This window comes from Amblyomma mixtum, chromosome 5 (assembly GCF_055824585.1).
Source record: "Amblyomma mixtum isolate Tamu chromosome 5, ASM5582458v1, whole genome shotgun sequence".
Taxonomy (NCBI): domain Eukaryota; kingdom Metazoa; phylum Arthropoda; class Arachnida; order Ixodida; family Ixodidae; genus Amblyomma; species Amblyomma mixtum.
The window spans coordinates 114,950,993-114,976,990 of NC_143016.1; the positions used below are offsets into that span (position 1 = coordinate 114,950,993).

The 25,998-nt window shown below is 48.9% G+C and overlaps 1 protein-coding gene across 1 annotated transcript in view; it reads left to right on the top strand.

Annotated features, from left to right (window-relative positions):
* Window positions 1-24,364, top strand: part of LOC149343409 (uncharacterized) — a 45,674-nt gene extending 21,310 nt beyond the window's left edge. Inside the window, exons 3-4 of the mRNA XM_089542387.1 lie at window positions 4,709-4,860; window positions 23,703-24,364. Of these exons, the coding sequence (XP_089398513.1) occupies window positions 4,709-4,860; window positions 23,703-23,949 (399 nt within the window). The 3' untranslated portion in view covers window positions 23,950-24,364. The remainder of the gene's footprint in view (window positions 1-4,708; window positions 4,861-23,702) is intronic.
* The last annotated feature ends 1,634 nt before the right edge of the window (window positions 24,365-25,998 follow it).

A 25,998-nucleotide genomic window follows, 5' to 3' on the forward strand; every position in this document is an offset into this window, starting at 1 on the left:
CATATCAACGCACTCTTCAGATGAGAGTTCTGTCTCATTGTGATGTGAATAACTGGTTGTAGGGATAGACGAAGGCTGTGCTTGAGTCTGACTCAGTGGATTGGAAGTCACGGGCACAGAAGGTTGGGGAGGTGCAACCAATGGAGAAGTGATTGTGCCACAAAGGGGGGCAATAGAAGCTTGCAATAAAGTGGATATTTGGGATGCCATGACCTGCGAAATGCACGCGGACAGATTTTCAACTATGCGATCCATGGCACTTGCCATTGCTTTCTCCACCGCCGCCGCAATCGCTTGCGACAAGGAGGAATCCACAACGGTTGCATGCCGCGCTGCCACACTTGCATAGCCAGATGTCCTATCTTTGATGACTGCAACTGCCTCACGTCTTGAGCACCTGCGCTTGTCAATCAACTCTAGTACTTGCACTTCCTCAGCCCGCGCTGGCCATTCGGAATGGCTTGCTGAGTGTCCACCGCCACACAAACAGCATTTCTCTTGTTGAGCAGAACACCCAGCGGGGTCGTGGCTCTCTCCGCACCCACAGCAGCGAAAACTCGATTTACAGGCCTTGGCGCTATGGCCAAACCTCCAGCAATTACGGCACTGAAGGGGCCGAGATGTAAATTGATCCACACGGAAAATCAAAGGCCACACCTTAACTTCAGATGGACAGGACAGCCCCGCAAATGTAGCAATAACAGTCTCCGTCGGTACCTTTGTTCCATCCACCACACGACTGCATCGGTGAATGGCGATCACGCCAGCCGAAGTGAGCTTTTCTAATGTCTCGGACGCGCTTAGCCGTGGGTCTACGCCACGGACTAGCCCTTTCGAACACGCCAGATGTGGAGGTATGAACGCGCTCACCGGGTGATTGGCAAACGACGAACACTTCAGCAGGTCGGCTACGCATGCCTGGTCTGGCGATCTGAATACGATCCCTCCACGGCCGAACTGCCGGACGTCAGTAATCTTCATGTAATGGGGGGTGGTAGATTTAAGCGCAGCCTGAACAGCCTCGGGGTTATTCAGCTTGATGGAGCCCTCATCCGCGGGGACGAGAGCAACCGGTATGCTGCTAACTCCGCCACGGAGGAAACAATCAAGAGGCAGCTCATCGGGGGCGAGACAAGCTGACCAGGGGGTGTTCCCCTGGCCGGGAGAGTTTGTGGACATCAGTCCACGTTCCCGCGTTCAGTCACCCTGCAAAATAGGAAGAAAACACAAGAAATCAAGCAGAAATTCGAGGAATAACTCAGCACCGCCTGGTACTTAGCCGCAACCCAACAGCAGCGAGCAGCGTTCAGCCCGCTTCTTCTTCTTGACAGAGTCGCCGAAACACTTCTTTAGCTCCTCTATAAAGCGGTCCCATCTCGTAAATGAATTCTCGTGGTTGCCGTACCACGTTAGGGCCGTGTCGGTTATGGAAAAGACGACGTTGGCAAGTCGAGCGGAAGAGTTCCACTTATTGTAGCGGGTCACCCGTTGGTAGTGGGTAAGCCATTCATCCATGTCCTCGCTTGTTGAGCCGGCGAACGGCCGTGGCTCCCGGAAATGGTGCCATGAACTGCTGGGCACAGACCTCGGAGCATCGCCGTCCAGGGACATCATCAGCACAGAAGGCGGCAGACCAGAAAGGCGACGACTCCGGCGAGGTTGAAGCAGAGGATAGAGAGAGGTTGAAGCGGGACGGAGGATTGAAAACAGCTGGGTCCGCTTGATGATGATGATGATGATGTACTCGGGCTGAATGGCACATACCCACGGCGGGGGATTGGCCAGGGTGCGCTTGCCGAGCACGAGACGCCACCAACCTCGTTCTCCTCAACTTCGGCTTAGTCAGCAACGCTGACCATGCACAATAGGTATCGCCTTTTCGTGGGTGTCACAATATTTTTAGTGTACATTCAAAGTAATAATGCAATTAATGTATATCTTTAGTATATTTTAAATATATAATAAATATGCTAAAGGGGCAAAAGCGATATTTTTGATGTACTCATAACAATATTCAAAATATTACTCCTTGCATACTTAGAAAACATCTGTATTGCAATTTAAACATACAGACAAAAATATAAAGTTAATACGAGATTAATACTACACGTTCGAAATGCATTTTTAGCATAGCTTTTTTTCGCTAAACGACGGACTGCTTTCGTATAAAATGATGTTTTTTTGGAGTGGTACTCGATTGATCAGTTGGGGCTCTTTAATATGCCCTTAAATCTCCACTGGTGTTTTCGCATCTGGATTGCTCTGTAATAAGGACGCAATTCGCTAAGTGATCGTGATAATTGTGCTCGCCAGCCGGAAAAATTTTTACTCATTTCACATTGCCAACAAAAGTTCTCTATTTGTGGCAATGGTGCCATGGTACATTTGTCACCTCACTCTTTTTGTGTTGATATTGATTCACTGGCGGCGCCGAACGACGCTGGAAAACAGGCCACAGTTTCGATCCCCTCTGTTCGTATTCAAAGTGGCTCCTCGTTGATATCGTGCGCACTGCTTCGCTAATTTGATGGAGAGCGTGCCTTACAGCGAGCGCTAGACGAAATCCTAATCTCCTGAAATATTCAATGCTGAAAAGAAAAATGGACTGAAGAGCGGGACATGCAAAAAGTGGGCCAGACATAGTGGCACGTTTCGGGGAGTCAGGAGCGGTTGGCCGCAAGTGGAGTTCATTCCGGCAAAGACTTCATTAATTGATCGAAAAGGATTCAGAAACAGCTTTTGTAAAGTGTGAGGAGCGCCATTAATTGTGATGCTAAGAGAAACGTACACTCTTTCCGGAAGAGGTAGATGCACAGGTGAACTTTTCTCGATATGAAGTGTACTAAGCTGTATCGGCAGTGGTAAGATCTTGTTTGAGGAGAGCAACTACTTTTAAAGAAGGAGAACGAAATGACGTTTTAAAGCCGAAGTTTGGATGGAGCAACAAAAGTCTACTTTTCACTAGCTAAAAGTTTTTTTCTTGTTTCTATAAGAAAAAGTAGGACGCTGGGATTCAAAATACCTCATCCTTCCCCTCAACCTCCGAAACAGAGCGTGCAACGAAGTTACATACCCTGCCGCAAATATCCCCCAGGCGGGAGCAGACGTGAAATAATAACATTAAGGAGAAACGCGACTTCTGAAGCAGCCAAGATTAGGGCGACTTTCTGTCATGGCGCGCAGTTGCAGAACGCGGTCAGTGCAAATGAGCATAGGTTTGTTAGTTGAAACTGAAACGCTACTAGGCCCCAAATTTGATGGTCTGCAATCCTTCCATTAGTATACTCTGCTGTTTATCGAAACTCTGTCACCAGTTTTGCCAGAAATAGATCTGAGCTGCAAAATCGGTCTAATTGTCCTAACATTTCAAACATATGTCCTCTCGAGTGTCCTTGTGAAGGGCATGAAAACGCAGGATCCCCTGTTAACCGTAATGGCGGCGTCAAAATCGTATACTTCAAGACCAGTAATGCTGTACACATTGCTAGACACGAGTAAGCTTCGCCAAATCACTAAGCATTCTCCCATTGCACTGAAATTTGTCAGTACTTCTCATTATCAGATACAGTGTGAATTTCGAGGTTTCGTACGCGGAAGGAGATGCGGAGTATACCGCAAAAACATAGCGGAATTCGCGCATCAGAAAAGAATAGTATTTCTGCCCCCTTCATGGCGTAAGGTGCCACTGACCAGAAAGTCTCTGCTTGAAACCTTCGTAGTAAACGAAGCGCGCAACTTGTTGATTGTTTCGGCGGATTCGCATAGAGACGCGCTGCGTGAATTTCCTCGTGGACTCTGCCAAGTAATCAGTGTGGGTGACGATGACGTCAACGTTCCTGAGGACCGATTTCGGCGATGTGGGATTCGAAAAACGGTCCACCCGTCGCAAGTCTTTGTCCGCAAGAAATTGGAGGGAACATTCACCAAAGGGCAGAAGTACAGAGTAATCGCGTCTATTACCGGTGGTGCGGACGGAGACATTAAGACAAAGCCAGAAGCTTTGGCATTGGTAGACGCTTACAGGACGCTGAACAACACCATTGATGCGACTGAAGGCGGAGACTGGCATGAAGTAAGCAGCAAGCTCGTTGACTTCAGTGTTGTTCCTGTCGGAGCCGGTGCTCTGCAGATAGGGGAATTATTCTTATATGCACTCTATGCTCCTGCTCCACTTTGCTTTTACACGTCCCTTCGTAGGGCTGAGAGGTTCACCTTCATGGACTCTTGGACTGCTCTCCTTCATTTCGTTGTTTCCCTGATATTAGTTGGGTTCTTCCTTGCGTTGTACTTGAACATTCGCTGGCGCCTTCTATTCAGCAATCTGCAGAGCCCCAGCAGTTCGTGCTTTTTTCTATTTTTCACCTGTACGTTTCTTAAAAGTGGCCTGCCTACATCACTGAATTGGAGTCCCTCTTTTCGTGGTCTAGCTCCCGCTGCCTGGGTCCTTGGCATGATGGTGCTGGGAAATTATGTGCAGTCTAGTATCACCTCTGTACGCAGCACAACAGCAACACTGAAAAGCATTAACTTTTTCTCTGATATGGAGCAGCAGATTAAAACTGGCACAGTATGTCCATGTCTAAGCAAAGAATGGCGTAACTTCTATTCAAACGGTATGCGGCTAGATGTTCTAAGGGTTCTGGCAATGATCCGTATGTGGGAGAAATTGTGCGGCGAGGGTTACATTCTCCAGATTGACATCTCCCAGTGCTACCAGAAAACAAGTGAAGGAACGCACGTGGCCCTCTCAATCTGCACTGACGACGAAGTCGCAGTCGCTTCACAGTGGGGCCTCGTCCCGGGTGAGCACCACTTGACGATGTTGCAAGCAACTGCAATGCACACTCTCAACCCGCATAGGTAAGCAAAATTTTCTTGGCGGTGAAACTCATTGTTTTGCGTTATGAATATATTACCCTGTAGCTTTTTAACAATTAGCGGGTACTTGTATAGCTACACTAAGAACAAATAATAACCGAAACAAGAAATTACGTTGGGCAGATATCGGCGAAATATACAACTATTTTTTTTTAATTCTGAGATTCTCGTTTCTTGCTGTGGGTCTCAACTCATAGGATGTTGCGTCTTGTTTATTAAGGCGGAAGCCTTTAATGCCTCATCGTTGTAAGCAGACGTTGTGGACAGAAATGTCACGCTTTTCAATTGGTCGGAACGTTCGTGACGTCACAGTGCGCGAATTGTACTTTGTCTAGTAACCATGCAACCAAATAAAAGCATGGTATAGTGATGCTTCAAGTAAGTGGGACTGAGGTTAGTTAATAGCTTAATTGACCAAGCAGCCTAATTAACCTTTCTAGTCAGACCAGATAATTAAATAAAACCAAGTAGGAAATTGGTCGAGTTCAGGAATCGAACCCAGGTCTCCGGAGTGCGAGACTAGCACGAAACCACTCAGCCATGCCAGGTTTTTTTTTCTTTATTGCCTTCAAAGGCGTGGGAATACAGTGCATTACACCATATGTGACTATTTACATGGCTATTTACATGGCTACAGCACTCCTCGCTTCCAGCGACTATTCCAACTTCTTCAGTTGGGATAGATTCCGGAAAAGGGATACAATTTCTTCGTCAAAAGCTCGGTCTTTTAACACATCGTAAATATTCAGGACACTCTCAACAAAATATTGATACACAGATCTGGCTCCAGGATCGCAATGGCGATATGACATGGCACTACGCCACACTGCATGCAAGCCAAGCAGAAAAATGGTGTCATATGGAGCTCCATCGTCTTCGACAGGCAGAAACCTAATGCCGTGCGGAGTGAGCGGCAAATCTTTCTTTATGGTTCGCTGCAACACGTTCCAAAAGAAGATTGCATTATTACAGTCGACAAAAACATGGTCAATTGTTTCCTCCTTCCTACACAGAAGGCAATGGGTGCCCCACGGGACGTACATGTCTCTTTCATGTAACCAGCTTTTAACAGGTAAGGTACCTGTGTGCAGCTGAAAGAAGAAAGTTTTTGCTGAAGGCGTTACCCACATTCTTCTTACCTTCTTTAACACATTTTGTCCCGGTTAGGCCCCAAAGGCCGACCGATACAAGGGAGCGGGAAAAAGGACGTGTAATAAGTCTTTCTTAAGTTGCCTTTTCTTCACAGTTGCCAAATATTCTCTGGAAAAACGGGTGACAAGGAATCGATAAGATGCGACAACCTCACAGAGGTAACGGGACACACTGTAGTGACCACCTCCGGCATAGGAGATTACAAAGTCTGGGAGTGCATTTGGCAACATAAACTGAACAAAACACTGCAGGAAAGGGTTTCTTCTTTCGCGGAGAAACATGAACCGCATGACCACTTGGCTTAAAAACAAGTGAGACAGGGACAGACCCCCCTCGGCGACTCGCCGAAAAAGATTCGTTCGGGAGGTTCTCTACCAACTGGACTTCCATATATATGTCGCAAAGATGCGATGGAACTTCTGTATATTCACCCGTGTACAGTACAAAACCTGCAAGATGTACATTATCTTTGCTGCTAGAAAAACATTGCATACCGTGGCACGCGCGAACACTGAAAGGTAGCGCCCACGCCATTTAGATGTCATCTCTCATTTCCCCGGCGTTCTTGCTCCAGACCGAATCGCTTTCACGATAGCAATCAAGAGGCACCCCAAGATATGTGCTCGGTGTAGTGGACCAGTGAACAGTTTCAAATACATCTGGAGTCATGTCCCATGCGCCATGCCACAAACCAATGTACTTATCTATGTTTAACATGCTCCCATTCTGGGCACAAAAATTCTGTGTTGTTTTCAGTACAGCCGTAATGCTTTCCCTGTCCAATGCAAAAAATGCAACGTCATCCGCGTAAGCAAGCACACGAAACTCACACGTGTGGAAGCCAAGACCGCGTATTTCTTCATTCTGCAAAATTTTCTGGCAGAGTGGTTCAAGGAACAGTGAGAACAACAGCGGCGACAATGGACAACCTTGGCGTACAGATGAGCGTACATCTATACGGCGCGACAGTTCACCATTTATGACAAGATTTGTGGTGCAGTTTCTCTACGCCATTTTTACACCATCGCGTATAACTTTACCAACACCAACATAGTCCAACAAATCAAAGAGGATGTCATGTGGAACCCTGTAAAATGCCTGAGCGAGATCTATCTGCAGCATGGCTACCTGCAGGGATTCGCTATCACAAAGTTCTAAAACACTCCTGGCCACATGGATGTTCATGTGTATCGTCCTGTTTTTAATACCAAATGTTTGATTGGGGCCGATTAAATCCTGGATTACAGCCTGGAGTCGTCTCGTCAACACCTTCATCAGCACTTTGTAGTCTGCGTTTGTTAGTGTGATTGGTCTGTATCCAGTGACCGTGCGAAGTTTGACTTCCTCTTTGCTTTTCGGAATCAAAACTGTGTGAGCGCGCGTAAAAGAGGGCGGCAATAATCCGCACTCGAATGACTCCACGAATACCCCATGCAAGGCCACAGCGACACCAGGTTTAAACTCTTTGCAAAAAGCGGCACTCAGTCCATCTGGACCTGGCGATTTTCCAAGGTTTAGTTCGTCGATGGCTCTTTCGACTTCACCAACAGTGATATCTCTTTCGAGTGCCGTTGTAGTATCAAGGTCCAGCCTAGGCATTGCTGTGAAAAAACCTTCTTCAATCCCAGGTTTATCGGGTAATCTGTGGCCGAACAGTTCCGTGTAGTAATCTTCAAAGGCGTTCTTAACACCCGCTTGGTCGTGCGTCGTTTTCCCCTTGTAATCTATCTCTAATATCTCTTTAGCTCTAGCGTATGCTTTTTCGTCTGATAAGGCACGCTTAGTTGGAGCCTCACCCGCCAGTAGCTTTTCTCCCCGTGCACGTATTATTGCTCCTCTATACTTATTTTCGTCTAGTTTCTCAAGCTTTCTTTTTATTGCTAGTATTTCCTGTCCGAACCCGCCGGGGAGTTGGGCTTCTATTTGAAGCAGCGCTTCAAGCTCCTGTCTGAGGCTTCTCTCTTCCTTCTGCGCATTACGCTTCAAATCGCCCCCTCTTTCTATTGCTTTCGTTTTAACCTTTTGCTTAAAGGTTTCCCATCGCTCAGTTATGGATCTTCCGTCTGATGTTAAAAGTGCGTGTAATTCTTCCTTCGTTCCCAAAACAAACGCGTCATCATTCCACAAATTCGCGTTGAGTTTCCACAAGCACCATTCAACCTTCTTCCTTTTCTTTCTACCTAGTGATACCATAACCAAACTGTGGTCACTAAAGGAAACTGACTCCACCACATAGTCCTCACAGTTAGGAGCAAGTGGTGATGATATGTAAACACGATCCAATATAGCATGGCTAGATCCTTGATAATGAGTGAAATGTTGACGCTTGCCACCTCTAGCCAAATAGGCCCCATCCAACAAGTCTACCTCATTTATAAGGTCTGTCAGATATACCGCACTTGCATCTGTGCAGGTGTTGGCTGGCGTTCTGTCCTCCATTTCGCATACACAGTTGAAGTCGCCCATAACAAGGAGATGCCTACTGCATTTAAACAAGTCAGCAACGTTTTCAAAAAAACCCAGTCTCTCTTTAGCTTTTGTCGGCGCATAGATGCACAAAGCACGAACACCTAAATCTCCGTGTTTAAAGTCACACATGACATAACGTCCCTCCAAGCAACTAGTGACACTTTCTACCACAAACCCAGCCGATTTCCTCAAAAACAAACAGCAACCGGCCGATGTACCAACAGCGTGGCTGACGCACACATCATAAAGTCCACGGAACGGGCTCACCATGCAGTCAGTGGGGCCCTCGCTCTCCACTTTTGTCTCCTGTACCGCGACTACATGCAGCTCCCTTTCCACCATTAGCCTTTTCAGTGGGTACTGCTTCCACTTACTTCCGAGGCCGCGCACGTTCAGTGTGGCTAGCCAGAGAGGCGCGAGCACAGGTGCCATTGTGAAAGCGAGGGCTCACCCAAAGCGAGGCGATTACTCGCCTGCACAACTCCTGCTCGGTTCCAGGGAAGGGTCGCCGTCGGCGCGCGACAGCGATGACGCACGGGAAGGGCGCACATATTTCCCTTCCTTCCCTCTTGCAACCTTCCATTCCTTCTCGAGCTGGGTGAGCCGCTGCTCACCCACTGCACCCTCCGCCTTCTCCAGGCGCCTCTTTGTCGACGCTGGCTGGGCGTCCATGGCGTCTGTGGTGTCGGTGTCGTTTTTCCCGGAATCCTGTGCTTTGGCTCCTTGAATTCCGCTGCTCGAAGCTTCGTTTCGTGGGGCAGCTGCGGCGCTCCCCGGCTGTTGACCTTGGCTCGCTGCTGGCTCTTTCACCGCAGCCGTGCTTGCCTGAATTTTTCCATCCTCGTTAGGCAAGACTTCGGCTGGCGCTTTATCCTCGCCGCTCGCTGTTTGCACTGTACTGCCTTTTGCCCTGTCTTCCGAGGAAGCTGCCTTCTCAGACTCCTCTTCGTCCATCAGGTGGCTGGTCTCCTCAGCCACCCTGGTTGCCCCGGCTACGACGGCGTAAGTACGAACGCAATCAATGCGTTCATGTCCAAACGCGCGACAGTTGCTGCATCTTGGCATCTGGTACTCACGGCGAATGTGGCCGTTGAGTTTGCACCGCAGACAAGTCGGCGCCCGCCCGGGCACGACGACGAGTGCGGGGCCGTCGGCTAGTTTGAAAAGGTCCGGGAGGGAGTCCGGGGTGACACCTTCCTTGAGGACAATGCGAGCAACACGGGTCGTCGATTCCGCAAGCTCGAAACCACTCGCACGCCATTCTTCCAAGCGGATGTCGATCACCTCCCCGAACTCACTCAGGACCTTTCGAAGGGTCTCATCCGGCACGTAGAAAGGAACCCAATGGATATTCGCGCACCGGATCGATGACGGCACTGTACCGCCCCTTCACCTCCAAACCGCCGGCTTGCACCAGCGCGTCCTTGGCCTCTTGAGTGCGGAGTTTGAGCAGCCACACGTGTCCCATCTGGTACGGGCCGATCCCTGTCACAGCTTTCAAAACTCCAATTGCTTCGAGCGGCGTTCGAAAATCCTCAATCTTGTAAGGCGTCCGATCCACGTCGCAATGTAGAAACACGCAATCCTTCAGGCCGTCGTGCGACGGCAGCGACGCTAGCACGAACCTGTACCCCTCAGGGGGGGGGGGGGGGGGGGGATTCACGCGCGCACCCCGGCCGTCGCCGGTGAAAGGACAGACAGACAGACAGAGAGATGTATTTGACATCATGTGTACACAATGTCGGGAACATGGGCAAAAAGCCGGAAAACGCGCGGCTTGACAGGGCCCATGTTCCCTATTAATAAAGGCTACATATGTTATGAATTCTGGATTAAACGACCTCGCACGGAGAGAGCCATGCCGCGTCCGCTCCCCTCGAAAGCCGGAGGGGGCCTCCTCAGCCATGCCAGGTCGATGGTTTGGAATGAACAAAGTAAATACGATGTCTTCGTTCACTCCCACCTTCCTCCCTTCCCTTAAGGCGAGGTGCAGGTGTCCACCGAGATATGCGAGACGGATACATTTCCTTTCCTCAAAAACCAATTTACTGACGAGCAAGGCGTAGAACCGAACGGGCGATGGCGTTCTATGGACTGCCTGGCAGCGTTGCAAGACGCTGTCGCGTTTCACTCTTAAAGGCGAAGCCTAACAGGAACACCGCGCTTACGGCTTTCGCCTCACCGCACTTTAGGTCAACAAAGTGCCCCTGAATTTTCCATATGAACCCCAAACTTTTCTCGTCGAGTCAAGAATAACGAATGAAAAAAACGCTTCACTCGCCTTTACGACTTTTCAGAATTAAACGACAGTTTGTTTTGGTATTATATGCATATCGTGCCACACTGCCACCTTACAAAGAAGTCGAGCTATGTAAAACTATGCTACGAAAATAGGAATTCTAAACTAGGCTTCCAAAAACGGTGCACACATTGGCCTGAAGACGTTTTGGAGCTTTCATCGCTGGCAGCACATCTTTTTTTCTCTGTGAGAACATTTGGAAACTGCTGTGTTAACAGAATAAATTCGGCAGCTGACTTCTCGCCTGTGAAGACCGGCCTATCGGGGTCATAACTGTCTCCCAGTTATGAAGGCATATGACTGACCTTATGATTTCATAGCTTGAGCTGATGAAGTTGCTGTGCACGACTGCTTGTCTGAGGCCATGTTTCACACCACAGGAAGCCAGCGACGCTTGCTATTCACGTATCTCAAGACCACCTGCAGTCTCACAGAGCCCTGTATCCACGCTGTTTGGGCACTGCATGGTTCGTTTCAGCAGAAACTGCAGTGGGCGTTAAAATGACAAACGAATAGGGACGGTGAACAATTCTCTTGAAGGAGTACAGTTACCGGGGTGCGTGACAGAAGCCGCTGCATGTATTTGTTTTTGTAATTTCTGGCTTGAGCGATCGTTGTTACAGGTACAGACGACTAACTTGAGATCCTGGCACAGTTATCTCGGCTTAGCATTCACATTTGGTGTCCAGTTAGCGATACGCAAGTTTTTGTGATGTCCTTCTTCCACCCTTCAAATGCGCGTCTCAAAGCGATGCGCCGCCAGTAAAATTAAGAAACCTAATCTGAGACGTCGTATTTTAAGGCGGAAGCCTTTAATGCCTCATCGTTGTAAGCAGGAGCTGTCGACAGAGAATGTCACGCTTTTCAGTTGGTCGAAACGGTCGTCACGTCACAGTGCGCGAATTTCAATCGGGGCCAATTGTACTTTGGCTACTAACCATGCAACCAATTAAAGGGGTCGTATAGTGATGCTCCAAGTAAGTTTGAGTTTAGTTAATTGCTTTCTTAACTAATTAGTCTAATTAACCTTTCTAGTCCAACCAGATAATTAAATAAAACCAAGTAAGAAATTTGCCGAGCTTGGGAATCGAACCCCGGTCTCCGGAGTGCGAGTCGAGCACGCTTCCACTCCGCCATGCCAGCACGATGGTTTGGAATGAACAAAGGTGCGTCTAGTGAATACGGTGTCTTCGTTCACTCCCATCTTCCTTCCCGTTACGGTGAGGTTTAGGTGTCCACTGAGATATGAGAGACAGATACATTTCCTTTCCTCAGAAACCAATTTACCGACGAGCAAGGCGTAATTGTCCGCGTTTCAGATTGGTCCAAATTGTCGTGACGTCACCGCGCGCGAATTTTGACGGGTGTCCGCCGAAATATGTGAGACAGTTACTGCGCAACTTCCTTTCCTCAAATACAATTTCCGACTAGTGTCTACTCAGATATGTGAGACAGTTAATGCGTAATTTCCTTTCCTCAAATACAATTTTCATTTTCTTCCTTACGGCCCCTCTTTCTTCTTTCACTCACACTTCCTCCCTTCCTGTACGGTGCGGCTCAGGTGTCCACCGAGATGACAGAGAATTACAGCCCCATTTCCTTTCCTCAAAAAGCGTTGCGTTCAAAGGGCAACGCATCGCGCCGAACGGGTGGTGGCGTTCCTTGGACTCCGTGGCAGCGCTACAACACGCTGTCGCGTTCCACTTCTAAAGGCGAAGCTTAAGCGTCATTAATTGGCAGTTAATTAATGCACCAACAAAATGTGCAGTGAACAATCACGTAGCAGAATGCAGCACTCAGGCTTTCGCCTTTCAGCACTTTAGCCGCTAAAGTTCCTCGTAATTTTTTGACTACTATAAGAAATTTACAAACCCCAAATAAAAAAAAAAACTCTGCCTCTCCCGTAACCGATAGTAGAGTAAGCATGAAATGTTTACGGGCATAATGCGAAACGCACGTGGACACGACGAGACGCAGGCCTGACAAGAATGTACATGCAGCGCGTTCGAAACTGTCCGAAGTGCGTAGAGGCGAAAACGTTTTCAGCACCACTTTGCGTATGTGACACTGGTTATGTTACCACTGGATTACGTCACACATAATTCATGACGAAGTAATGACAAATTACTGATTATATGTGTAATGACTGATTAATGACTAAATACTAATAAACTGCTAATTAATGACGCTTAAGCTTCGCCTTTAGGAGTGGAACGCGAAAGCGTGTTGTAGCGCTGCCAGGCAGTCCGCGGAACGCCACCACCCGTTCGGCGTGATGCCTCGTCCTTTGAACGCGACGCTTTTGGAGGAAAGGAAATTACGCAGTAATTCTCTGCCATCTCGGTGGACACCCGAGCCGCACCTTACAGGAAGGTAGGAACGCCACCACCCATTCGGCGCGGTGCCTTGCCCTTTGAACGCAACGTTTTTTGAGGACAGGAAATGGAGCAGTAATTCTCTGTCATCGCGGTGGACACCCGAACCGCACCGTAGAGGAAGGGAGGAACGTCACCACCCGTTCGGCGCGATGCGTTGCCCTTTGAACGAAACGCTTTTTCAGGCGAAAGCCTTTAATGCCTCATCGTTGTAAGCAGCAGTTGTCGACAGAAAATGTCACGCTTTTCAATTGGTCGAAACGGCTGTGACGTTACAGTGCGCGAATTTCAAACGGGGCCAATTGTACTTTGCCTAGTAACCATGCATCCAATTGAAGGGATCGTATAGTGATGCTCATAGTGGGACTGAACTTAGTTAATTGCTTAATTACCCAATTAGCCTAATTAACTTTTCTAGTCAGGCCATATAAATAAATAAAACGAAGTAGGAAATTGGTCGACCTCGGGAATCGAACCCCGGTCTTCGGCGTGCTAGACGAGCAGGCTATCCACTCCACCATGCCAGCTCGATGGTTTGGAATGAACAAAGGCGCGTCTAGTGAATACGGTGTCTTCGCTCACTCCCATCCTCCTCCCTTCCCTTCCGGAGAGGTTTAGGTGTCCACCGAGATATGAGAGACAGATACATTTCCTTTCCTCAAAAAACAATTTACCGACGAGCGAGGCGTAGAACCGAATGGGCAATGGCGTTCTACGGACTCCCTGGCAGCGTTGCAAGACGCTGTGGCGTTCTACACTCAGAGGCGAAGCTCAACATCTTAACCACCTAAAAAACCTTAACCACAAAAAAAGTGCCCCCTAAATTTTGACGGGTGTTCACCGAGATATGTGAGACAGTTACTGCGTAATTTCCTTTCCTCAAATACAATTTTCATTTCCTTCATTACAGGCCCTCTTTGTCTTCTTTCACTCCCACTTCCTCCCTTCCTCTACGGAGCGGTTCAGGTGTCCACCGAGATGACAGAGAATTACTGCGCCATTTCCTTTCCTCAAAAAGCGGTGCGTTCAAAGGGCAAGGCATCGCGCCGAACGGGTGGTGGCGTTCCGTGGACTCCCTGGCAGCGCTACAACACGCTGTCGCGTTCCACTCCTAAAGGCGAAGCTTAAGCGTCATTAATTAGCAGTTAATTAGTATTCAGGCATTAATCAGTAATTAACCATTCATTAGTGATTTGTCATCACTTAGTAATTAGTACTCGATTATATGTGACGCCACCAGTGCCACAGAAGCAGCGAAAGTGGTTCGGAAAACGCTTTCGCCTCTACGCACTTTAGACAGTCAGAGTGCCCCCTGAGTTTTTGAGGAAAGGAAATGGCGCAGTAATTCTCTGTCATCTCGGTGGACACCCGAACCGCACCATACAGGAAGGGAGGAACGCCACCACCCGTTCGGCGCGAAGCTACCGGCGCTTGTATGCCGGTCCTGTCTCGTAAAATCGCGTACGGTGCCCGGATGTTCTCGTTTCAGTGCCCGGATGAGTGGAATTGAGTGCCCGGATGTTGACTCTCGGTCTTGGCGTGACTATCACAACAATGGCGACAACGGGAGCTAAAACATTTCATGCTTAAATATTGTGGCATGTATGTGCTTTTTGCACGCTTTATTAGAAATTGGACATTATAATTACGTGCATTATCAAAAGCACAGCTCGACTGATATCTTGATAAACATTGAGAAGGCACTGGCAGCAGTTATTTTTTGTGACTAGTTTGGAGACCAACCGGCGCTTGCATGCCGGTCGCGTAGGAGGGCTTAGAGAGTCTCGTTAAATCTCGTTAAGTCTCGTACGGTGCCCGGATGTTCTCGTTTCAGAGCCCGGATGACTGGAATTCAGTGCCCGGTTGAGTGGATTTCAGTGCCCGGATGATGGCCCTCGGTCTCGGCGTGACGTCAGCACACTGCCGACAACGGGAGCTAAAAAGCATTTCATGCTTAAAACTCTTTTACAGGTTTTAGTCCTCTGGTTCACCATTGCCATATCGAATCACACTTCTCGGAATGATTCGGTATCGAACTTATAACACAGATGACCATTTCTGCAACACATCATTGGCAAGCTTACATAAATAGTGTTCAGCGACTGAGGTACGGGTGGATATATCTCCTTAGAGAGTGCGGCCCTGCGTAAGGCTGATGAATTCTAAAGAGTAGTGTCGGCTTACGGAGAAAAAATTCAGGGGGCACTTTGACTGTCTAAAGTGGGCAGAGGCGGAAGCGTTTTCCGCACCACCTTCGCTGTTTCTGTGGCACTGGTGGCGTCACATGTAATTGAGTACTAATTACTAAGTGATAATAAATCACTAATTAATGGTTAATTACTTATTAATGCCTGAATACTAATGAACTGCTAATTAATGCCGCTTAAGCTTCGCCTTTAGGAGTGGAACGCGACAGCGCGTTGTAGCGCTGCCAGGGAGTCCACGGAACGCCACCACCCGTTCGGCGCGATGCCTTGCCCTTTGAGCACAACGCTTTTTGAGGAAAGGAAATGGCACAGTAATTCTCTGTCATCTCGGTGGACACCTGAACCGCACCGTAGAGGAAGGGAGCAAGTGGGAGTGAAAGAAGATAGATAAAGAGTAGCCGTAATGAAGAAAATGAAAATTGTATTTGAGGAAAGGAAGTTACGCAGTAACTGTGTCACACAATTAAGGGGGGGGTGCACTTTTTTGACCTAAAGTGTGGTCACTGATGTGTGGTTAAGATGTTAAGCTTCGCCCATAAGAGTGGAACGCGACAGCGTCTTGCAACGCTGCCAAGGAGTCCATAGAACGCCATCGCCCATTCGGTTCTACGCCTCTCTCGTCAGTAAATTGGTTTTTGAGGAAAGGAAATGTATCTGTCTCTCATTTGTCGGTGGACACATAAACCTCGACGGAAGGAAATGGAGGAGGATGAGAGTGAAGACACCGTATTCACTAGACGCGCCTTTGTTCATTCCAAACCATCGAGCTAGCATGGCGGAGTGGATAGCATGCTCGTCTCTCACGCCGAAGACCGGGGTTCGATTCCTGAGCTCGACCAATTTCTTAATCGGTTTTATTTATTTATATGGCCTGAGTAGTAAAGCTAATTAGGCTAATTGGGTAATTAAGCAATTAACAAAGCTCAGTCCTACTTACTTGGAGCATCACTATACGATCCCTTCAATTGGTTGCCTGGTTACTAGCCAAAGTACAATTTGTCCCCGTTTGAAATTCGCGCACTGTGACGTCACGACCGTTTCCACCAATTGAAAAGCGTGACATTTTCTGTCGACAACTGCTGCTTACAACGATGAGACATTAAAGGCTTCCGCCTTAAAATATAGCGATGTATCTCATCGGGAGCAATCGGAGCTCCCAATTTTGTTTTCGGCAGCATTGCCGAGTAAAAAAAATTCAGGGGCACTTTGACTGTCTAAAGTGCGTAGAGGCGAAAGCGTTTTTCGAACCACTTTCGCTGCTTCTCTGGCACTGGTGGCGTCACATATAATTGAGTACTAATTACTAAGTGATGACAAATCTCTACTTAATGGTTAATTACTGATTAATGCCTGAATACTAATTAACTGCTAATTAATGACGCTTAAGCTTCGCCTTTAGGAGTGGAACGCGACAGCGTGTTGTAGCGCTGCCAGGGAGTCCACGGAACGCCACCACCCGTTCGGCGCGATGCCTTGCCCTTTGAACGCAACGCTTTTTTGAGGAAAGGAAATGGCGCAGTAATTCTCTGTCATCTCGGTGGACACCTGAACCGCACCGTAGAGGAAGGGTGGAAGTGGGAATGAAAGAAGACAAAGAGGGCCCGTAATGAAGGAAATGAAAATTGTATTTGAGGAACGGAAATTACGCAGTAACTGTCTCACATATCTCGGTGAACACCCGTCAAAATTCAGAGGGCACTTGTTTTACCTAAAGTGTGGTCACTGATGTGTGGTTAAGATGTTAAGCTTCGCCTCTAAGAGTGAAACTCGACAGCATCTTTCAACGCTGCCAGGGAGTCCATAGAACGCCATTGCCCACTCGGTTCTACGCCTCGCTCGTCGGTAAATTGGTTTTTGAGGAAAGGAAATGTACCTGTCTCTCACATCTCGGTGGACATCTAAACCTCTTCGGAAGGGAAGGGAGGAGGATGGGAGTGAGCGAAGACACCGTATTCACTAGACGCGCCTTTCTTCATTCCAAACCATCGAGCTGGCATGGCGGAGTGGATAGCATGCTCGTCTCGCACGCCGAAGACCGGGGTTCGATTCCCGAGCTCGACCAATTTCCTACTCCGTTTTATTTATTTATATGGCCGGACTAGAAAAGTTAATTAGGCTAATTGGGTAATTAAGCAATTAACTAAGCCCAGTCCCACTTACTTGGAGCATCACTATACGATCCCTTCAATTGGTCGCATGGTTACTAGGCGAAGTACATTTGGCCCCGTTTGAAATTCGCGCACTGTGACGATGAGGCATTAAAGCCTTTAGTGCCTCATCGTTGTAAGCAGCAGTTGTCGACAGAAAATGTCACGCTTTTCAATTGGTCGAAACGGCCGTGACGTCACAGTGCGCGAATTTCAAACGGGGCCAAATGTACTTCGCCTAGTAACCATGCGACCAATTGAAGGGATCGTATAGTGATGCTCCAAGTAAGTGGGACTGGGCTTAGTTAATTGCTTAATTACCCAATTAGCCTAATTAACTTTTCTAGTGAGACCATATAAATAAATAAACCCCAGTAGGAAATCGGTCGAGCTCGGGAATCGAACCCCGGTCTTCGGCGTGCGAGACGAGCATGCTATCCACTCCGCCATGCCAGCTCGATGGTTTGGAATGAAGAAAGGCGCGTCTAGTGAATACGGTGTCTTCGCTCACTCCCATCCTCCTCCCTTCCCTTCCGAAGAGGTTTAGATGTCCACCGAGATATGAGAGACAGGTACATTTCCTTTCCTCAAAAACCAATTTACCGACGAGCGAGGCGTAGAACCGAATGGGCAATGGCGTTCTATGGACTCCCTGGCAGCGTTGAAAGATGCTGTCGAGTTTCACTCTTAGAGGCGAAGCTTAACATCTTAACCACACATCAGTGACCACACTTTAGGTAAAACAAGTGCCCTCTGAATTTTGACGGGTGTTCACCGAGATATGTGAGACAGTTACTGCGTAATTTCCGTTCCTCAAATACAATTTTCATTTCCTTCATTAGGGCCCTCTTTGTCTTCTTTCATTCCCACTTCCTCCCTTCCTCTACGGTGCGGTTCAGGTGTCCACCGAGATGACAGAGAATTACTGCGCCATTTCCTTTCCTCAAAAAAGCGTTGCGTTCAAAGGGCAAGGCATCGCGCCGAACGGGTGGTGGCGTTCCGTGGACTCCCTGGCAGCGCTACAACACGCTGTCGCGTTCCACTCCTAAAGGCGAAGCATAAGCGTCATTAATTAGCAGTTAATTAGTATTCAGGCATTCATCAGTAATTAACCATTAAGTAGAGATTTGTCATCACTTAGTAATTAGTACTCAATTATATGTGACGCCACCAGTGCCAGAGAAGCAGCGAAAGTGGTTCGAAAAACGCTTTCGCCTCTACGCACTTTAGACAGTCAAAGTGCCCCTGAATTTTTTGCCGCGAAGTGTTTGCTTCGAAGGATTTTGTTTGTTTTTGTTCAAAGCCGACGGCATGCGTCTGTTCACTTTGGGGCATGAGAGGGCAACGTACGTGACTCGGTGGTGGTGGTGAAAACATTTATTCAGGATGGCCAGGAGGTGTTTGGATCGGCCCGTAAGGGACCGATCCTTACAAACACTAGGTGGAGGTCCCTAGTTTGGGACCCCAGTGGCGGTAGCCGCCGCCCGGGCTCAATGCCGGGATCAATGCGTTAACGGTCTCTCATTTCAAGCTCGAAATTCGGCACAGGCCGAGGAAGTAGCCATTGCGCTTGCCGCTTCGGACTTGAATTCGAAGGTAATCGTGACAGATTCGCGTCGAGCCTGTCAACACTACCTGGCTGGCGAGATTTCACCTTTAGCCTACAGTATATTAAAGCGCGCAGTGAGGGAATCGGACCCTTCGCCCAAACGCATAGTTTGGACTCCAGGCCATCAGGGCGTTAGAGATAATGAGGCTGCGGACGTGGCTGCCCGAGCGCTTACCTATCGGGCACCTCATCCAAGCTCTTCCGGCTCGGAGATTGTACAACCGCTTCTGCGGTTCAGAGAAATTCTAGACTACTATTGCGAACGCCATCGGCTTTTCCCGGTCCCGGCTAAGGGCCTAAGTAAAGCTGATGAGCGAACTCTGAGGCGCTTGCAGACCAACACTCTGTTGTGTCCTGCAATAGTGAAACATTTCGACCCCAAAATTGATGGGCGCTGCCCTCACTGTGGGGAAGTATCTGATACCTTCCACATGGTTTGGGCCTGTCAAAAGAATCCTTCCCTTCCCCCCAATCCTTCCCCTTCCCGAGAGGCATGGGAGGCAGCCCTGCTCAACTGCTCGGGGCTGGAGTCTCAAAGGGCTCTAGTCCAACGGGCGCGAGTAGCGGCGTTGTCCAGCGGGGTCCCGGACTAAGGACTCCACCTATGTAAAGGGCCGTTTTTGGTCTGCAAACTCTCCTTTTGCTTATTAAAAAGTTTTCACCACCACCACCGCCCGGGCGCGCCCGACTAAGGCTTGTTGGGCCTGTAAGTCGTGGCAGCCGAGCAGGGTCGCCTCCCAGTCCTCCCGGATTGGGTTGGGGATAGGGGGAATGGCCGGGTTGGAGGGGCAGGCCCACACCATGTGATAGGTGTCCGAAGATACCGCACTACAGTGCGGGCAGTTGCCGCTAAAGGAGGGGTAAAAATGTTTTAGTGCTGCCGGGCACAGCAATGTATTGGTGAAGAGGCGGAGAAGAAGCCGCTCATCCGCCTTCATGAGGCCTTTACATGGGCTAGGGTAAAGGCGATGGCTATCTTGAAAGAAGGTTGCGATATTTTTGAACGTATAAACCGGATTAAAATCGGGTTCCTGATCAGGTGGGGAGGAGAAAACAGCCCGGTGAGAGAGCGCGCGGGCGGCTGCGTCTGCTGCCTCGTTTCCTGCCAACCCCTGATGAGCAGGGGCCCATATGAGGTGACGGTGTGCGGTGTCCGTATCCCGTATGCGAAGGATCACAGACATGCGCAAGCGCTGTACATTGTTCGAGACTGTCGTAATTTTTTAGTGTTATCTCGAAGATCATTTTCTTGCTTTAAATTCAGCGCGACCGAGAGCAGTGGAGATTTTTCTCTACGACGACCACCCAGAATGTTTGATACTATTGCCTTCGCCGAGTTGTCCGGCTATTTTTGGTCGAAATCAGCCAAATAAAGGCTTTCATTTGAGAAAAGATTGCGCCTCTCCCGTAACCGAGAGTAGAGTAAGAATGAAATGTTTACTGCCTAACACAGGCTCCATTGCTCGGCTTAAGCAGCTGTGACGGTCGCGGCATTGAAATCCAGGACGATGCAGAAGCGTACGCGGACACGACGAGACGCAGGCCTGACAAGAATGTATATGCAGCGCGTTCGAATACTCCGCGAGCGTGTATACATCTGCCTGCCAGAGGGGGAAAGGGCTTGAAGGCCAAGCGGCCGGTCTTTTACATGCGTGAGTGTGGGACCGCAGCGCCATTATTGGGGAGGGAGCGAAAGTTTTCCGCCGAAAGCCCTTCTCGCCCTCTTTCTCTAAGCGGCCTTCTCTCAAAGCCCCTAACAGATTACGTATGACAACGAAGTGTATTGTGGCATGTATGTGCTTTTTCCACGCGTTATTAGAAATCGAAAATTATAATTCCGTGCATTATCAAATGCACAGCTCGACTGATATCTTGATAAACATTCACAAGACACTGGCAGCAGTTATTTTTTGTGACTCGTTTGGAGAGCAGCCGGCGCTTGCATGCCGGTCCCGTAGGAGGGCTTAGAGAGTCTCGTTGAATCTCGTTAAGTCTCGTATGGTGCCCGGATGTTCTCGTTTCAGAGCCCGGATGAGTGGATTTCAGTGCCCGGATGAGTGGATTTCAGTTCCCGGATGATGGCTCTCAGTCTCGGCGTGACGTTACCACAATGCCGACAACGGGAGCTAAAAGCACTTCATGCTTAAAAACATTTGACCACCTTTGACAATACGTATCATCTGCTGGAGATGGTGCACCGCGAACCTGCAATGCTCAGAAAATGGAGGGTGGCGTTTCGTCATCAGCGATGGTTCTTCAGAAGCCACGCGGTTCTCTTGTGTTCTCTGGCCTGCCCCAGGCAGACGCCAGGAATCTTTGGGCCAGTGAGATCGCGTGGCGCCCTTCAGCGGATAGGACGACCAAAAAAACTACGCTAAGCATGCTTTGTTTCTAAATGGCCAAGCAAGTACCTGATACGAGTATCACGAGGCTTCCGCGCAATCTTGGAACTCATTTAAAACCGTAGTCCTGAAATCATTCACGAACATCATCTGCCCGGAAAAAGTTTATTCGCTGCTCCATGAGAGCCCCGTTTCATACGGTGAAGATCTGTAGCATGTATTCTCTCGCAAAGACTCTAACATGACCGAGGAGAAGAAGATGTGCCCCGTCATGCGGGACATCAAAGAAAACCTTTTTCGCCGGGGTGGTCTGAAACCCGCCAAAGACCGTAGCCAGTTTTTAAGAGAGAGTGACAGTCGGAGAACATACGCACCCTGCAACTTTATATATTCTTCTAGCACTGTTCCCGTGACGCGGTCTCAGGCATGCAGCTTTAGACTGATCATCACGCAGCCATCGTCATTCAATAAAGTCTATCACGTTTTCGATGGACGAAACCCTCACTTCGAAGAAAACAACAAAGCATCGCGTGGTATTGACTCTACTTAATAATAAGTGAACATTCCACGCCGGCAAAACGTTACTTCCCGGGATAGCAGAGAAAACCGAGGGAATCCTCGATATAAATATGCAGTTGGTCTTCGAGCAGAATGGCCATCGCTAGAGGCATCGTCTGTTTCTGAGATGTACAAGCTTTAGTGGTGTTGACAAACAGGCGAAGAATGCCGACACCTCATCAGGCACGAAGATTTGCTTTATTAGACGAGCTATCCAACGTACCAGATGCCTTCGCCACGTGCGACAGATCTCCCAGAGATTGGCGCAACCAAGAGAACTGGCCCGCCTTTGACACCACCCCAGCCCTGCCCCGTAAAAGACAAGACCAGGCACGAAGTCCTAATCAATGTTACAGCGAACGCTTTTTGTTGTAGTCAATGGTCCCACAAGCGCCAATTAAAAAACATCGCAGTGTAGCCGACGAACACTCCCGACCTTTCCGCCGAAGCAACTACCGCGTGTCGCCGCCAGAATGCCAAGCCATTGGGGATCAAGCGGAAGAACTGTTGCGCTACGACGTGATCCATCTGTTGAAAAACCTCTGGGCGCCATTGCTTAACTTTATTGAGAAGGAAAGGGCACGACAACGCTCCAATCAATGTTGCCGGTCGTCACCGACGAGGACAACCTCGACGTAACCGTCTGCCCCCAGCCCAGGACACCGGCGCCCGAAGCCACAATCTGCGTCGATGCCACCCAGCATGCAAGCCAGGTGACCAGCTAGAGTTTTTTTTTTTCTCGACACCCGTTCACCGCCATGGTATGAGCGAGAAACTTTTACTCCACGATTTCGGATTATATAACATCATTCGCATGCTAGGGAACTAGCCCACGAAGTTGTTCCTGATGGGGTGACAGGATCCCAGTGACGCTGGCCGCAAGAAGTGCTAGATGTCGTGCATATAAAGCCATTTTGAGGGCGTTTACGTATGTTTTGCTCTTGTATTCACAGAGTTTATTTTTGTACACTTTTCCTTTCATTGCAAAGCATCGTGTCCATGCTTGTTAGAGAGTGGAGTATGGTCACTAAGGGTTTTAATATTTGTTTTTGTTCAAAGCCGACGGGCAGGACGCTTTTCCATTTTTTTATGCAAGAAGCGACCAGATTTGCCTGGAATGGTCAAAGCCGCGCCCAAGGGCTTCTACGTTTTTTGAGATTGTCGTAGTAACTTTTGCGTACGATTTCGAAGCATCTTTCTTGCTCCAAAATCAGCGTGGCCGACAACCGTAGAGATACTGCTCTTTGACGGCCGTCGAGAATGTTTGATGCTATCACCGTAGCCGAGTTTTTCATATCTTTGCGGGCGCAATTCAACCAAGCGAACAGTTTTTTTTCGAACCCTTTTACAAGGTCGCCCAAACTGCTGGATGGTCATCTTCATTAGGCGATCATTTTTCCACGCTTTGTTTAGACCCACAGGGATAGCTTTTTGTGCAGCATAAAGAAACAAGACTTGTCTGCAGCTCAAAGAAAACATATTTTGTTTCTAGATTGCGCAATTTCTGTAGACGTTATTCATTCTTAGCATGCAGGGGCGAAAATTTGTGGAAGAAAAAAGCCGGTGCATTCGTGGAATACATTGCAATTTGATATGAAAGCATGTCAAACTACCTCGTTTTCCTGCCGCCATATCGACATGAATTCTGGGACGCATGTTTCCGCAGGTACCAGCATCGTCGCCTCGTTGTGGCCGTTGCGGAAGCAGGGCTCGCCGTCCGTCACCGACGACTGGCGGGAAATCCGCACGCGATCCCCGACAGGGGTCAGAAGGAGCCAGTGGTCTTGTACTGTGCAGTGTACCTTCTGGGCTGCGCGGTGTCAAGTGGGACTTTGGTTGGCGAGCTCTTTATGCAGTCACGTCTCAGGCGGCGCCTAGTAATGCTGCATCGGAGGTTGCTTAACAAAACCTAAAAGGTGATCTGTGCGTGTGCTAAGTGGGATAGGAATGACGGGGACGGGAAAGTGCTTTTGGTAATCTGGAACTGTGCAAGATGCAGCTGCTTATGTGATGATAGCTGTAGTGACATAGGACTCAAGCTTTAAGTGGTCATGTTGATAGTGTTGAGAGAAGCACTGTGAGGTGTTGCGGATTTCGATTGCATGCAGTGATGTTGTGACTCAGTACTAAAAGGCTATGCGACTGTGTATATTGATTGTGAGTTATGGTTTAGCTAGGAATATGGATTTCGTTGTCGAATGCCTATAGATTGAATTGTCGATTGGCTATGGATTGGTGAAAGCGTGACACATCCTGTCCACGCCAATCTACAGCCATAAAAGGCTTTCGCCTCAACATTGTTATGTGCCGTCCAGCCGAAAAATGACGTGCGATGAACGATGGACAAGAGGTTAATGACTTCTACCCTTGTGCGAGCGCCCCGATGGTGATTAGAAGACAATGACCAAGATGCGCATGAGATGATAGGCTTGAGATCACGGTACAACAGGTGGTGTAGGGCTCTCCGCCACGATGAAAGAGACGAGCGAATGAGTACAGGTCCACCTAGCTTCCGAGCCACTGGTTAACAGGAGCTGACGGCCTGGGCCCTTGAACGCGCCGAACGGCATGGACAGAGGGATGGCGTCTACAGATGGGCGGCGTCTCGGATAGGGAGGCTCGGTAGGCCAGGTTGGTCATGGCGTCGGTTCCAGTTCGTCGAGTCGGGTGGTCGAGGTGGGGGACGGGATGGGGAAGCAATTGCGAGGTCGGTTCGGGTCTGACAGGCTAAAGCACAGCCGGACGAAGCGAAAAGAAGGATGCAGACACAGGGCTCTGAAGAACCATGACCAGGAGGGCGTGAGTTCGGTGCTATCCTGCAAGCTCCACCAAATGTTACTTGGCGGCCATCCGAGCAATGCGGTGTGATGAACGATTAACAAGAGATTATTTAATGGCCACTGGCCCGTCATGCGGAGGTAGTGAGTAAGCGCGTGCGTGTGCAGGAGAGGACCAGATCTCGAATTTTACCGAATTTGTCATGGATGCCCAGAGTCACTAATTGAGACGTTGCCATGCACATGGGGAGTCCGAAAGTCGTTTGGAAAAGAGTACGAATTAGGACTTCAGCCCTGTATTGCTTGGTCCTAGTGAGGTGGAGGTAGGGAAGGCTGTACTGAATGCGGCTGATAGCCAGGGCTTTGAAGAGTCGAAGAGTGTCCTCTTCGCGCGCTTTTTCTGTGCCCCGCTATGACGGGGATCAAGTGTGGTGATGTGGGCAACGAGGGTGTGGAGGGTCTGGAGAATGTGGGTAGGTTTGCCGTCACTTTGAACCAGAGGATGATGACAGGGATAAGCAGGCTTACATTTATAAGCCGGTCATGGATTCGGAAACAGATATTGTTGAGTGTATTCAGATGACTTGATATTTGATATTGCATGCCGCTTCTGGCGACGAAATTCTCGACGGTTAGAATGGCTTATTGAAGACCCTTTCCTTATGTGCGAGGGAGCCACGAGTAGACCATAAGGTAATATCGCCTGCATACAAGGTGTAGCCGATGTCCTCTTCAGCGGTTAGTCGGTGGGCCAAAAGGGCCATACCGATCGATATTAAGAAGTAGGGTGGAGAGCACAGATCCTTGCGGAGTGTCGTAATTAGGAGTGTAGTAGGGCTGGGATCGCATGGTGCTCATGCCGATTGTGGCGGTGCGGTTGAAGAGGAAGGAGATGATGTACTTATAGAAGCGGCTGCTGCAATTGATAGGAATAAGGTCGTTAAGGATGGCTGTGTGGGTGGTGTTGTCACATGCCCTCTTGATGTCCATGTGAGGAGACGGTGGTACGCGAGATGCATTGATTACTATTTGGGGACATTACCGGTGCTTTTTCTGCGTGGAAACGTGTCGGCGCTGAAGAGAAAACCGCCAGTGAGAGTGCAGAAGCCCTTTTCCATTCAAACGAGCCACAAAACATAAACACAGGTACAGCCTTTCTGAAAAGTAACCAGGCTACATGGTTTG